This window comes from Hesperophylax consimilis, chromosome 6 (genome assembly GCF_061612785.1).
Source record: "Hesperophylax consimilis isolate HC1 chromosome 6, BYU_Hcon_1.0, whole genome shotgun sequence".
In the NCBI taxonomy this organism is placed as follows: Eukaryota; Metazoa; Arthropoda; class Insecta; order Trichoptera; family Limnephilidae; genus Hesperophylax; species Hesperophylax consimilis.
The window spans coordinates 24,206,664-24,222,472 of record NC_142841.1 but is presented as its reverse complement, the minus strand read 5'-3'; the positions used below and the strand labels follow the sequence as shown (position 1 = coordinate 24,222,472).

The 15,809-nt window shown below is 34.4% G+C and overlaps 1 protein-coding gene across 1 annotated transcript in view; it reads right to left on the bottom strand.

Moving 5' to 3' along the window:
- Window positions 1–15,809, bottom strand: part of slo (calcium-activated potassium channel slo) — a 141,415-nt gene that overhangs the window by 43,774 nt on the left and 81,832 nt on the right. Inside the window, exons 2-5 of the mRNA XM_089632480.1 lie at window positions 11,076–11,137; window positions 1,451–1,547; window positions 870–981; window positions 355–506 (exon numbers count right to left, since the gene is read on the bottom strand). Coding sequence (XP_089488606.1) covers window positions 355–506; window positions 870–981; window positions 1,451–1,547; window positions 11,076–11,137 — 423 coding nt within the window. The remainder of the gene's footprint in view (window positions 1–354; window positions 507–869; window positions 982–1,450; window positions 1,548–11,075; window positions 11,138–15,809) is intronic.

The window sequence follows — 15,809 nt, the reverse complement described above, 5'->3', positions numbered from 1 at the left end:
GCCTTGAGTTTATATAGATTTTTTATGGATATCGGAAGATTTAGTTTGTCGTTCGTGACTGAAGGTGCACAATCCGGCATTTTTTATTTTATGGCCTGGTAGTTGGGGAAACAATGCTCTAGAATAATTAAAGTTATAGATACTCTGATTGGATGAAATTAACTTATGTGATAATAAATGTGGTTGGCAACTTAGGTTTCCTGTAAGTGTAGAAGATGTAAGTACCTTCATATTATACAAATAAAACGAGAACCCTGGAGAAATCTTTGATTGTAATAATACTTTTCTTACTAAGCTTCTGCTAGCAATTAATTTAGTTTTGCAGGCAATCTAAGCAAAAATCTTGACACTTACCAAATGAATGATTCCCGCGGCCGTCAACCATACCGATATGAATATGGAGACAAGTTGGGCGAGACGTATAGAGCTGGATGTTTTCAATATGTTGAGATATTGTAAGATATCAGGCACAGTCATCAAGCGCAGGGCGCGAAGAAATCTCAGTCCTGAAACATTTACATAGATATTTTAACATACGAAAACGTCAAATTGAGAAATGATCCTCTGACTATCTTCTACCAAACAGTGTAAATCCCAGATTATAAAGTTTATTCAATCAATAACACATCCAGTTATGGATGTTAACTAAACACAAGAGAACCCATTTTAGAATTTTCTGACAGATGAAAATGCATAGATAAAACGAACAGTTGACAGATAATATTATTGCCATAACAACAAATTTAACAATCGAATAGAATTCCCCCTAAAACATACAGCAGATTTTGTACGTAGTAAAATTTAAAACGGGCAGGCCAATAAGTATTATATTGTTTCTGGTAAGCGAGGAATAATGAAAATCAACTCACCAATCCATGTTCTATCCAGGTATATTGATACAAAGGAAGGGGGTATCGTAAAGTAATCTACGAATGAATACATTTCGAGCATGAACCATAGTTTGTCACTAGCTGCTATAAACTGAAAACAGAAAAAATACAATTCATAATCGAATTTTATTTTTGAACTTTTAGATAACCAAGATATGATATTTAAACAAAACAGCCCATATAGACAATAAAAATCTTAAGCCCTCTTTAGGGTGAAAATGTATATATTTTTTACTAATTTACTTCAGGCGTAATAGTGCACTTAAGTGAGGCAACAATATTTTGTTTGATTTTTCATAATATATGGTTTCCATCCCTCTTTTTAGTTTTCCAATAAATTTATGTAAGCAATGTAGTCGATTTAGTCATTGAGTTATTTTGTTATCTCACCAAAAGATAATATTAATATTGCTTTGAAAAATGTTTTGAAGTAGTTTTTCTATATAATTATTTAAATAATGTATGAACACACTAAGCGTGTGTATCTGGGTAAAAAAAGTTGTAATCGGACGGGATCAAGGATCAAAACACAATGAAAATAATAAGGCTACATTACTTACTCGTATAAAAAAGTAGACCATAAAAAATATGTTAAAGGCGAGGTCGATCTGCTGAGTAATGTTGTTGCTCCATTTCTGGCACCGCTCCACTTCCTCACTGAAAAATAATGAAAATCCCATTAAAATTCTGTGGGCAGAAAAGGTTCTGTCATGAAACTTAACTTTTCTTTTGGCTCTGCTTTCGTATTATATTACATACACCCTATTTGTAATCTAATATGGGTGTCGTCATAACATCAAATAGGTATGATCAATCTTCCATTACTGTTATTATTACAAATTGAAAAAAATCTTGGAGGAATTTGTATATTATATTTCCTCCAACGAAAAAATATATTTTCTACCATAAAACTAATAAACATGGTTGATTCCAGAAAAAGGTTTACACTGAAGTTCCAATTACCGCAGACCGTTGCGGAACCGGTTTTTTTATCCAGTTACTTTATGAACTGATTCCTCAAAAATAAAAATAAAACATTGAGTGGGGGTTGCTAGAAAATTTCCGAGAAAAAAATCCCGTCCTGTGGAGGAAGGGTTGGGGGGACTAGATAAATACAATGAAAAGGGATCTGAATTATAGCTTTTTTACAATATTTTCATTATATATTCCAAAAGTAACCGGTTCCTAAAAGAAACAATATTGATGGTTCCAGTGACAGCAAAGACAGGAATATCGACCCTCTCTGAAAACTAGTGAAAATAGGTATTTATAATTATTGCTCTGTTGCATATAAATAAAAACTTTTAAAGTTTCCGAGTATATAATGTTAATGAATGCAAAGATTGGATGCGGAAATTAACCCACTTCCCGACATCCGATCGAGCTGATACTCGAAAGATTCATTCTTCATTCATTCATTTTTTTCATTCAAAGACTCATTGTCGTTGACAATGCACAAATACATTTTTCTGAAATTGGATGAAATTATACAAATTTTCGGATAAATATACAAAATAAATCTCGGTACTTTCAAATTAGGATTTAGCTTAAGTTAGTCCCTGGGGAGGAAGGTTCAATCCCCAGTAAAACCAAGAAATAAACATTTATTTTTAAATACATCTATTAATAAAAATAGATGTGTTATCCTTAAAAAAGTTTTTTACGTTTTGATTGGTTCTTTCCTAGAACCTTCTTGGTGGAAATCACACGCACACATGTGGACATTTTTCTGAAATCGGATGACATTACAAGAGTTGATATACGAAATAAATAATGTCAGTTCTACCCCTACCCCTAGTCCTATCAGGATAGGTAGGTTCAATCGTCAGTCAAACCATTTTTTTAATGTTTTAAAAGACATCTAAAAATAGGTGTAGATATTATAGTAAAAAAACCTTTTTACGACTTGATTATTTGTCTCAATAAATTTATCGGAGTATTTAAATCAAACTGACAGCTGAACCAAATTGACTTCAATCCGTAACATTTATTGACGAGGAATTCCATTGAATTTCTTTATGTGCCAAACGTAATAAATCTATGTGAAGCTTCATGGAAGTAGTTACCGTAGGCATTTCAAATTGTGTGCAGCCATTGAAAGAAAAGGTTTCATTTCAAAGAATTTCACCAAAGGGAAAGCACGGGGTATCTACCCATCCAGTCACAAAGAAAGGTTTTCCTACAGGGGCGGAGGACCATCATTTAATGTTTTTTTTTATTATTATTTATTCAATCGAACGGCCATACTTTCATATTAATTCAAGCCACGTTCACAATATTAAAGGATTTTAATGGCGTCTTTTTGATTGCGTCAACAATAAATACTTTATACAACTTTTGCTAATAGTATGGATGATCTACAGTCTCTCGTGTCTAGGATGAACGAAGTATGCATGAAAAATGAGTTAATGATGAATGTAAGTAAGTCTAAAGTAATGGTGTTTAAAACAGAGAGTACGAAAACAGTGTGCAATATAGCTGTGAATTAGGAATACTTGGAGCAGGTGGATGAGTTTGTGTATTTAGGAACCATGTTTACGAGAGATGGGAAGGCTGACAGAGATATTGAAAAAAGGGTAAATGCAGGTAATTCCATTAATGGAGGACTGAACGCAGTTGGCGCTAACAAAAAAATGTCCAAAGAAGCGAAGTTAGCAGTCCACAACGGAGTGCTGGTATCTATGTATGGAAGTGAGGCATGGAACTGGCAAAGAAAGGATGAAAATAGATTGAATGCTGTTGAAATGAGATCCCTGAGGCGTATGTGTGGTCAAAACATGTTTAATCGTGTGAGGAATGTGGAGATCCGCAAAGAGTGTAAGGAGGATAATATATATATATATATATAGGATAATATGATGCAAATGCGAATGGTAGCAGAAGTCGGGGACGCCCGAGGAAGACATGGCACGATCAAGTGAATCATATACTCGAGTCGGACCATTTCAAGAGTCAGAATAATAGAAGAATATGTATGAGACGATGTATGAATGTGAATGAGGCAAAGAGTGTGTGCCAAGACCGAGTTGAAACTGTGGGGAAACGGCGGGATGGTTAGTTAGTTGGTTAAAATTAAAATAACTTTGTTCGAAGCACTAATATGTTGTCCACCTGTTTCGTTTATACCCAGTGCCGGCCCTGAGCCAAATGGCGCTTGGCACCAATTTTTTTTGACGCCCTTTGTCGAAACTAGTAGACACATAGTTAGGTGATCTCTGTAATCAATCATATTTGGATGTTTTGTATTTTCGTGTGACGTCGTTTTTATGAAAAATAAGCTCAAGGGTGATGTGTTCGGTATGATCAGCGCCTTGACGCCTTAGCAATTCAGCGCCTCTCCAATTCGGACTGCTCCAATTGTGCCCGCATAGGGCCGGCCCTGTTTGTACCGATATTAATATCATAATCATACATCTAACTTTTTTGAACGGGTTCTTCTTACTTTTTAGACTTCAACTTTGTATGTTTTGGGACATCTTTAGAAAAGTTTTTATGGTTAGAAACTAGGTTAGACCACAATTGCAAAAGCAGTTCAATTTCACTTTTGTTTTCGTGAATAAATGATGAATTCAAATCTCGGAAGTGGAAATTAACCCATTTTCCGACACACGATCGAGTTGAAACTAGACAAATAGACTCGTTGTCGATGACAACTTTTATCAACTTTTGATGGCAATCACGCATACACACGCGAACATATACGCATTTCTCTGAAATTGGATGACATTACAGCAGTTAATATTCGAAATAAATGTCGGTCCTACCCAATTGGACGTCGGCTCAGTTGTTGGTGCGGTTGCGTCTAGTCTCTGGAGAGGAAGGTTTAATCGTCAGTCAAACCAAAAAAATAAAATTTTATGGTCGACAATTGCCGATTTGTCAGGGTGGCCGAGTTCACATGCTCGAATATCAATCTTTACACAACTGTCCAGATGATGGATACTGAAATGTTGTCCGAAACATTGGCGAAAGAAGGAGGTAACGCAAAATGGCATAATATCCTAAAAATAAATCACCGCAATACTTTTGACCGTGGAAATCTCAAATCATATCTGCTTCGAGTTAGTTAATTTATTTATTGTATTACTCTAATCTACTATTTTACTAATTTGTTTTTTTATGTTATGCTCATTTAAATGTTCTTTAAAAAAACATGTAAAAGCTCAGCCGAGACTTTAATTGAAAAAAATCACTTATAATATTACTAGACGGGTTCATATTCTACATGAAAATGGAATACTGATAGAAAATACCGTTTGTGACTGCTGTCAAGGGAAAACACACATTTAGAATTGATTTAAAATACTGCAATTTACCGGTTTAGTGCAATCAGATAGGCGTAAATAAAGTTTTTTTTTATTCATGAGGCGGTTAATTTTAGATAATATTGTCATTCCGTTAAAATATAAAATTTTATATTATGTTAAATTCCGACTTCTTTTAACTCGTAGATTTAGAATTATAAATGAATTAATATTGGATAATCTATCTGAATGATGTAGAAATCTCATGTTATATAGTTTTTAAATAACATTTTGTTATGTTGCATATAATATTCACACAAATATTATTTTCATTGGTAAAATGGTGAATCTACATCACATTTGGAGTCGATTTTGTGGTATAACTTTTATTTATTGAGGTTTCGTTAGAATTTTTCACGTCCCATTTAAAAATTATCGCTACGGGATTACTATCATTTTTATTGTCTTTTAAAATGCGTAGAAACGTAGACCAACTTCAAAGATTTTTTAATCCCTTCTTAGCTACCGAAAAAAATATAAGGTAAGGTTTTCTATGTGATTTAGTTTCCTGACTGCTTGACGAACCCAAAATTTTCTACTTGATTTTAATACTAGTTGAAGTCCCCGGCGTCCCCCGAGTTTTTCGATATATAATGAAGACAGTGAATTTCCTCTTGTGTTGAAGGTCAATTTCATCAGTCTTGGAATAAAACTGTAGATTTCTATAAAAATCAAAACCACGATGCTCGTCCGCCACAGACAATTCATTCATATAAATATATTAGATAAATTAAGAATATTATGTTTGAAAGCTCCGCACTGTGCTCAACTATCCAAAATCGTAAAAAGCAAATATGGGCAAGGCCTCTCTCCCCTTAAATGCTTGGCACGTTTTCATGTTAAATTCGAATTACACCACAAACACAGCGCAAACAAGTCTATAGGATCAGAGTCATTTGTATAAATTAAAGCGTGGCGGCGTCGCGCGTCGGCGTCGATTCAACCCTGCGTCGGGCATCACGCTTGTTATTCACCATTCGAGAATCACGAGGAAATGGCGCGGGACGGTCCCGCCAATTTACATTTTTTTAAATTTCCTTCCCCCCAACCCTACTCCTATCCGCATTCACCCCTCGACTTCCCTACCCTTCCGTGCCCAATTTTTCACTCGGTTAAATGGTAAAAAGCGTTATTACTGGAATATCTCCCGCCGCGCCGTAGGAATGTTTAATTTGATCAAACGTTAAAAAAAACGCTGGCCTTTTAACGCCGCTAATTCGCGAGAGTTTATGATGCGAATTTTATGAGGATCTTGAGCTAAGCAAGATGTATGAGTGTTTTATTTATCGCTTTTACGCTAGTTTGTGCGGAACTCCTTTAAAATTACATTTTATTTTAAAACCAAGTTACTTATTTATTTTGTAAGAAACAAACAGCTTTTATATAATATACAATGATATATATATATATATATATAAATTTAGAAGTTAACTGAAGTCAAGCCACAGAAGTTTCTTATGTTAAAGTTCATTAGAAATTAAGTTTTAATATCTTAAAATTAATTTGGTGAAGGAAGGGGGGAGGAAGAGGAAAATGGGAAGAGGATAGGAGATGCTCCCGATACATTCCATACTCTCATATTAATAATCGATCGTACGCATTACTTCATATCGATATTTCTTTAGGTTATTACCAAAAATGTCAATGCTGTAAAATTTTGTATTATATTGTGCACATATACGAGGAATTGGGGAATTTTTTCGAATGTTTGTTCTACAAGAGGGTAGATAAAATAAATCAAGATTGTCGGGTTGATCTAGACGGAATATGAAGATTTATTAAATTGGTAAGTTCTGGTGAGTCCAGACCATTATTTAGGATTTTAAATAATAAGATTTGATCAAAAATTAGACGACGTGTTTGGAGGGAGTTAAAATTATGAAATTTAATGGATTCGGTATAATTTGAGAAGTGTAAGTTTAGTTTATAATTTATGTGTTATGTGTTAATCAGTGTTATCAGTGCGGTCGGGGACGTCGCTTCTACAGATATTTTTGATATACCTGTATGTATGATTAAAAAATGATTATAAAATACCTATTCATCGAAGAAGAAAATATTAATTTATAAATTAATCTAAATGAAACATGAAGATAGATAAAATAAAAATAGGTAACATTCGCAATCGGGGATCGAACCCATGACCTCTGTCTTGTCTCGGGACATCAAACTACTGAAATATTAAGACCTGATTATTTTCCTTAAATTTTATCGATCTTATATTTCAATTTAAGAATTACCATTCTTGTCCTCAATTAATGTTTTTGGATGCTATCTTCTCTGCGATGAATGTAATATGCAATCTCTAATGGTTCCGTCCACACGAGCCACTCCCAACTACTATACCGATACCTACTAATAAAATATAATATTTTTAAACGAAAATTATTTGAATTGTCAATTTTAAAATTGGAACTCAATTGTCAAAAATTCAGACTATCCCCATAGATGTATTATGTTGAGATGAGACACGACGCGAAAAAATTGGTTCCAATTTTTTACCTCGAAACAATGCTCCCAATTCTTTAACGCCGAACGACCGGAAACAACTGAATTCAGTCCCGCGCACTGCTACCAAATAATAGAGGAATACTGAGCCAATTCTATTATATTATGACTATTCCGCGATATTCAGGCGTGTGAGGTAGCAGATAATCCAAATATTTGTGCTAGTGTATTTCAATCGGGGAGGTTGCTATGTTGCTAACATGCAAAGATGTGCAAAATGGGTACCCAAAACCATTTGAAATGCAAAATGGAAATGGGTCAAAACTTTTCCATTTGAAAATGCAAAATGCAAAATGGTTTTTAGAAAAGCATTTCAAATGCAAAATGCAAAATACCTATTTTCAAAATGCATTGAAAATTCAAAATGGTTTCTCAGTTCAAACAATTAAAAGAATTATAGAATTTTTAAATAATTTTGTCATTTAATAATGGACATCAATGTAGAACAAACATATTACATGATGGTAAATCCAAAAACACCACGACTACAGATTATGAAACCACAAAAAATTTGCGCGGGACTAATGTTGCCAACGTAAAAACATAGAAACTGCTATCTAACATTTAATATTACAGCGTCATGGCCCCGTGTTCAGTATTTTTTGTAATGGTATCACTCAATTGCCAGGGCTCCTACCAGGGAGCAACTTGACAAATGTAAATTATCTCTCATAGCGAGGTCGAGGACCGACTGATATTTGGGACTTATGAAAAAAATATGAGTGGAGATAGTAGGAAGAATGTTGCAAAAAAGCATTTAAAATGGAAAATGCATTGAGAAAAGCATTTAAAATGCAAAATGCAAAATGGTTTTTAGAAAAGCATTTAAAATGCAAAATGGAAAATACCCATTTTGCATTTCCATTTGAAATGGATTTATTTGAAATAAAGCACATCTCCGCTAACATGTTGTATTTTCAAGCAAGTCAGACAAAACTTTACTCGAATTCTGCTACCCGGACATGGTGGATGCAGGATTCGATATATTCTTCGAAACCTACAATGAGTTTGCAAAGTTTTTGGCACTAGCAACTCTGGACATGAGCCAAGGAGCCAAGGAGCTGATTTAACACCTAACACAGCGAACTTGAGGTTTTTAATAGCGCCACACGGATAAAAATGTACGGATTTTTTTTATCAAGATGGTGTTAAAAACGTGATGGCACGTTATTTCACAACAAAATATCAGTTAATTCAGAATTTCGGAACACGTATTCTTGTAGCTGTGTTTATCCTAATAAATATAATGACGAAATGTAAAAATTTTATATATTTTTTTGAACACGTGTTACAACTTCCTCGTAAAATATTCGTGCTTTACTGACAGTTTCTTACTAAATTTTTCAATACATTCGTTATAGTCCTTCAGTCCTGTTTTTAACAGGATCAGATTATTAATAAATTAACAATATTTCATATCAGAAAGCTTTCTCCGTGGAGGCCCCTTCAGGTTCAGGTATACTCACTCTATCAACGGTACTTTTACAATGTATTAGATAAAATATCAGTAATTTTGTAATATTATTACAAAATCAAAAAAATGTTTTTTTTTAAACATTCACACCACACAGAAGGCCCTGAGGAAAATAATTTCCCTCAGAGCCTATGTCATCTTTTGGGATGCTGTGTGGAGGGTCTTTTTGGAAAGGGAGGAGTGGAAATTCTGGGAAGGTAAAAGGTATTAAGGTTGGGTAGGAATCTAGAAATCAGTGCGTCCAGGAGTGAATTAATGTATCCCTCCCACTGAAGAGACCAGTTGGAGAGGTCAAAGGGTCTCCCCAAACCAGCCTCTCCCGATCTGGCACCCCACGCAACTGGTGGGAAAGCGCATCCTGAACACACCTCATCCGATGAACCCTGACACCCCTGCCAAATCACCAAACCAGTAGTAGTAGACCACTTGGGGTGACCTATGGCAGAGGTATTGGTTATCTAATAAATGGTTCCCGGGGCGGCGGTACCGAAACCCGCCACCCAAATTGAATAAAATTAATAAAATAAATTAGAAAATAAGTGGAAGAGATTTTAAATTGAAGACGCCACAAGAATAGTCCAATCTCCGCAAGCCTCTCTGTGTCACGTTCCACGGATTAAGGTTTCTAAAATCACCCTACTTAAAAAATGGTTTCACTTAGTAATGTAAGCTTTTCCTAGTTGGTCCAATTTCTTATTCTATGGCCATGTAAGATTACGGTAAATTTTGTATCTCCAAAAATATAATTTACATTTCTTTAGATAAATTTCCAGTACTTTTTCTTGTGGCGTCATCTCCCTAAGAAAATTGACGATGCGTCGTTCATTTTTTAGTAATTTTTTAGAACACAAGTCTTTATTTGATACTTTATAAAGTTAAATGGCAAAACAGATAGTTGTAAAAAAGTATATATAATTTTTTATATTTATTTATTTATTATTTATTACACGACCTAGTGGGCTTTTCTTTAAAAAAAATTTCAAGCATTTTGTATCAGAGTAAACACTTAAAAATTAATACAATAAAGAAGAATGTAAACATAATGGCAAAAATGAATCCTCACGCATATAATTGAGTTTAAAAGATTCAACAAAACAAAATAGTAGAAGCGGAGAAGTTATATGGGTACATAGGTCTATTTTTGTCTAGAAGAATAAAAGTGATAGAATATACAACATTTATACTGATTAGTTTTCAAATGAAATATATCACCCAGATCAGAATATTTGTTTCCGAGATTGTGAAGTCTTGGAATCGGAGAATTTCTAGGAAATCGGGAGAAAAGTTTTGACACGGCACAGAAACAACAAATTTAACACCTTATTTTTTTATGAATATAGCACAAGAGTTACCAGCTGCCCGGGGCCAGTGTTTTGTCATGATGATGAAGAAACTAGGAATTAGAAGTAGATGTTCTGAAGAGTATCTACAACTCTGGCAGCATAAATGTGATAAAGAGCATAATATACTCGTATAAAACTAAACAGTAATCTTGAATTATTTTACTTGCTAATTCCCGACCTTCCTCCTCCCCATCTCCTTCTCCTCCCCACTACCCTCAGCCTTACAAAATACCTCAATTGGGGATGCCATAGTCTCACTGGCTCCGGACGGTTGGGAGCAGTTGGAAGTCTTGTGCGGTTTTACATTTAAAAAAAGAATTTTCTGTATATGGGGGGCCTTCGATGCAATTTTCTATTTACAGGGAGTTTTCTCCTTTTTAAGATAATTTAATTAGCCTACGCTTTATCTTATTGTTATGAATTTTTTTTTTTCTAAACAATTTCATTAAAATTCAATGTGATTTTTTCAGCTATAAAGAATTGTCTCTCCAGCGTTTCATAATTATAATACGTACCCTAGATCAAATAAAAATAAAGTAACAATGTGTTAACTTACCTAGACGCGTCAATGAAGTAGATAATGAGCGATGCTATACTGAGAATGAACACCAACACTACCTGAAAAGAAAAGAAAAACAAAATTAATATCTTTTCAATAAAAAAAATGTAGATCGGATTCCCGTACTACGTCAGTATTATCTAGACAGGGCGTTTGAAACTTAAAATTAACACCGATACCAAACATTTGGTTCAAGAAAACATTTATAAAAAAGAAAGTGCATTATTTCGCAGTCGAAAGATCGGAAGAAGCGTTGATTTTTACCTTTTGTTGGTCTGCATAGAGCAAATTTGTCTTTGAGCAAGTTTGTCCCGTGAAGGGGGGTGACAGATTACGCTATACGCATCAAAGCGTTTTATATAACTCTATATCGCTCTCTATACAATCCTATACAGACCTGTCACACCTGACAGATGATGTGTTATAAGTCTGGGCGTGGCGAAGATGATGCGCCGTGTCGTGCTAGCCAGGCTATATTTGAAAATTATGCGACCCCCTCTACTGCCGTATGAGGAGTGGGGTCAGATCAATTTACGGAGCGCCGTGATCAAGCGGCTGGCATCTGTTAAGGGGACAGATCCCATACAAAGAACTGATATTCCGCGGCAGTTGATGTGAAGAGTGAATTATAAAGTGAAGAGTGGAGATGTAGAGTGAAACAACTTATAATACCTATAGGCCACGCCCAAATAATGCCTCATGCGTACAGCATAATGTGTCTTAGGCTTCAAACTGAGAGTCTTGTGAAGATCATTATTCAGACAAAAATATGAGGCAGTTAGCAACATTTTCGGTGGGGGCTCTCGCAGGCTTTACGAAAGTTAAAAAAATAAAAAAAATATATATTCCTCATCGGCGATAAAATGAACAAATCACAAAACGGGATTGAGCGATAAATTTGTGCTCTGTTTTACGCAATTGTAGGAAACTTATATCTAGCTATTTATATTTAGGCTTTCGAAGCGGGGCATCGGAATTCGATGGTAAGTTGTATTTTCAAATTAATCTTAGGTGGTGCTATTGTTAAGTTTGAACTAGGCATGAGAGGTTTAATCTATTGTAATTATAAATCGATGAAGCTACTTACGAGTATATTCTAGATGGACCAAATTACTCTGCAAATATTCTAACTCTGAGATTCGTTCGAAGATCTACGCTATATGTGGTAAAAATCGAAAATGCGTCTCTGCTAATTAAAAAAAAAAATCAGTGGTGCCTCAGTCTCTGGGTCTGTAACTATGATTCGATGAACTTTAGAAAAGCTTTCATTTATAAATTGGTATTGATCGTGGGAACGATTATTTTTTGAAAAGCAGTGTCTTGAGGCATTTTAAAAAAATAATGTTCATAGCTACAAATCTTATAGTTACAAAATTGATGACGATTTTTCACGAGTCCAAAAAATCATTCATCTCAACATTAGCTTGGTGGTGATATATCATATTGACACATCGCGCGACGTGCACGTGGCACAGATAGCTTTCCGATACGCAAGGCCAATACGCTGTAACTAAAACATTCTTTCTCCCGCACGGCGTTGTAATGGCAAAACAGCGTATTTGTGGGATTTGTCCTGGCAGAATACTGTTACTGTTTTAAGTTGAAATGTTCTGCCATTACAGAAGAGTTAAGTTACAGACTGCCTGATCTATGGCAATATGCCGTATCTATAGATATAGCATTTTGGCTTTACAGCGCTCAATCAATTGAATTTATCGAGTTACATCGTATGAACTTACTTTTATATGTTTATTGTGCTTACTTCCCAGGGAATTTTTATTGTGTCACACGACGGGTAGATTATCAGTTGCAATCTTGAAAATGGCACTTAAATTCATTGAACGTGAATAATTTAATGAAGGAATAACGCACATCTCAGATTAATGGTAATGATCAAGATTCAAATGGTAACGTGGAACATTTTATTTTCAAAAGGTACCTTCATAATCCGTCTAGAATATTTATGTGTGGTGAAATCCTTAAACGATATTTCACGTCCTGAACATGAGCACTGAACACTACCCACAGTCGTATATCCTGAGAAGACGAGGAAGGAAATGACTAGAATTAAGATGGAATTGCCTTAAATTTAATGCTGAAAACAAAATTTTCCATCTCTTTTAACCGGAAACACCGCTCCCCCTCGTTCCAACCAACTTCCTCAAAATAATTAATTTCATATTCCGATATGGGAAAAAGATACTCGTACATTTTTTTATATCCGTTTGGTAATTTAAAAAAAAAATCATACTGTTTACCACATAATATCACCTTTTAACCATTTTCAGACGAACCCCGCGGGGAGCGCAGTTAGTATATTTAGGCAGAATGGTTTCATACTGTAGTCCCAACAAGGATTTGCAATCCCGCGGGATTGAAAAATAACTTAGTTTACACCAAAAAACACGCTGTTTTGATTGAAAAAATATGAAAATGACTGCCAAATTTGAAGATATTTTTAGCGAAGATGAGCAGAACTTGAACGAAATAAGCAATGGTCAATATTTTGACAGTAAAAGTAAACTTGATGCCAGGAAGAAAGAACAGTTCCGCTTAGGGGCTGACAGATCTAGAATCTGTTTTAATGAAAGAGAAGTCTCTTTTTGAGAATGGTGGTAACTACTTGATTAGGGAGGGTTCAAAGAGAAAAATATGATGGTTTGAGAGGCAGATATGTAAATTAGGGGGAGCGCGCTAATATTAAAAAATTATCATAAATAATATGTGCAAGCGAAAATAATTAATAAAGCATGGCTTAAGTCTAAAGTAGCATTTAAACATTTAAAGAAACACTGAATTTTGTCATATCTATAACACGTTAAATAACATAACCAAACGAGTTTTTAATAATTTTCGGAGCATACTTTTGCGATTTTTTCTAACGAGGTAATTTCATTTGATTCCTCTTCTGACACAGAAAATATATAGAGATTAAAGTATTTAAGGGAATGTGTAATTAATTCGTAGAAATCCGGAACGCGGGGAATTTCGACATTTCAATTCTGGATAGTTGTCTTGGTTAATTGTTCACGACACTGGCGATCCTGGGTATCCAGGGGGATACTGCGAGTATCTATAACGGGATACAAACGTAATATGCATTCATTATTATATATGAAACAGAACATATCACGTATCAAAACAACAACTAAAAATAACGTGCACGCAGGATTTCGAGCCCTGTATAATAGGACCCGAATACAAGGACCTTGCTGCTCTTGCCACGAAGTTCGTCGAAAAGGTTTATTATATTTCAAAAAATTTCACACGATTATTGGCTGAGTGTAGCCAAGTCCTGTTTTAACTCGTTTGCATTTTGTCTTTCTGTAAATATGTTTGTATGTTCCGTTTCCATTTTAAGATGGCCACCATCCAAATGTGAAATTGTAGTGTTTATTTGGACTTTCTTATTCGATACTTTAAAAATATTATGGTACCTAACTGTCTGAAAAAAGTTTGTAAAAATAATTTTAATTGATATATAGTCGGTTCTTTGGACAAAGTGCATAATTCCACACTTAAAATGAAAAAAAAAATAATCAAAGTATGCAGTTTGTAATTAAGTACGTAGGTATTCAAGTACGTACTTTCAAATCTTATGATTTCATAATAAATTTAAATTTTGATCAATTAAATTGTTTTAAATAAATGGTTTTGAAGAAAAACTTAGAAACATACTTTTTTGGATGCGAGGTCTACAACTGTTCACAGAACTACTAGGGCTTTATTAATCGACGCTGTTTAAATTTTACATCACTGATACATACACCTATTATTAATATATCGTAAATGGTCGTTTATCAGTTGTACAAAATTTGAAATACTTTTTGTAATAAAGGAGCTTCAATATTTATCAGTTTAAAAATAATTGATATAAATTGTTTAATTTTATAGATTTACTCAATACTGAAAAGGTTATCAGAATTGCGATGATTAAAACTTCCACTTATAATAATAATATTTGCAAGATTGGTATTTGTGAAAAATCACCTCAAGGGAGCACAATTAGCATGATGTGCTATTTGGCATGTTTTATCACAGTCAGATATGAAGAAATGTTCTTGTCTGCAAAACAAACGATAGATGATAGATTTGATATAATAATATGAGTTTTTCTCCGTCAAAAAGTCTCGGTACTTTCACGCCTAGGATCAACATAAATCATTTTCAGGCAAAGGATCATTTATTACGGCCTGACGTGACTTCAACTAGTTTCTGGCATGACATGACACAAAAACTGTCTGAAGTTATTACTTCGCTTGATACTAATCGATCTCAGTCACTCTATAAATCGCGGAGCCTAAAACAGATAAAAATCAAACGAGTAATAAAATTTGTCGGGAGTAGGAGATAGAAACCGCCCCAAAAAGTGGTGAAACATCCCATCCACGGAGAAAACTGATATATTGCTGATTAATTAAAAATCTCTTCAAATTATTCGCATTCCTGTTAAAAACGGGACTGTAGGAATTAATGAATGAATTGACAGGTTTCCTAATAAGCTATCAGTAAAACACGAATGTATTTAGGAGATGTCGGAACACTTGTTCATAAAAATTCTAATAATTTACCATTTCGTCATTGTGGATTACCAGGACAAACGCAGCTGGATAAACACGTGTTCTGATATATTATGAATGTACTAAAAGTTTATTAGGAATGAGATGCTATCCCGCTTTTATCAGGATTTTAATAAATTAGCAGTACTCATTATTGTCTGTGAGGAATCAA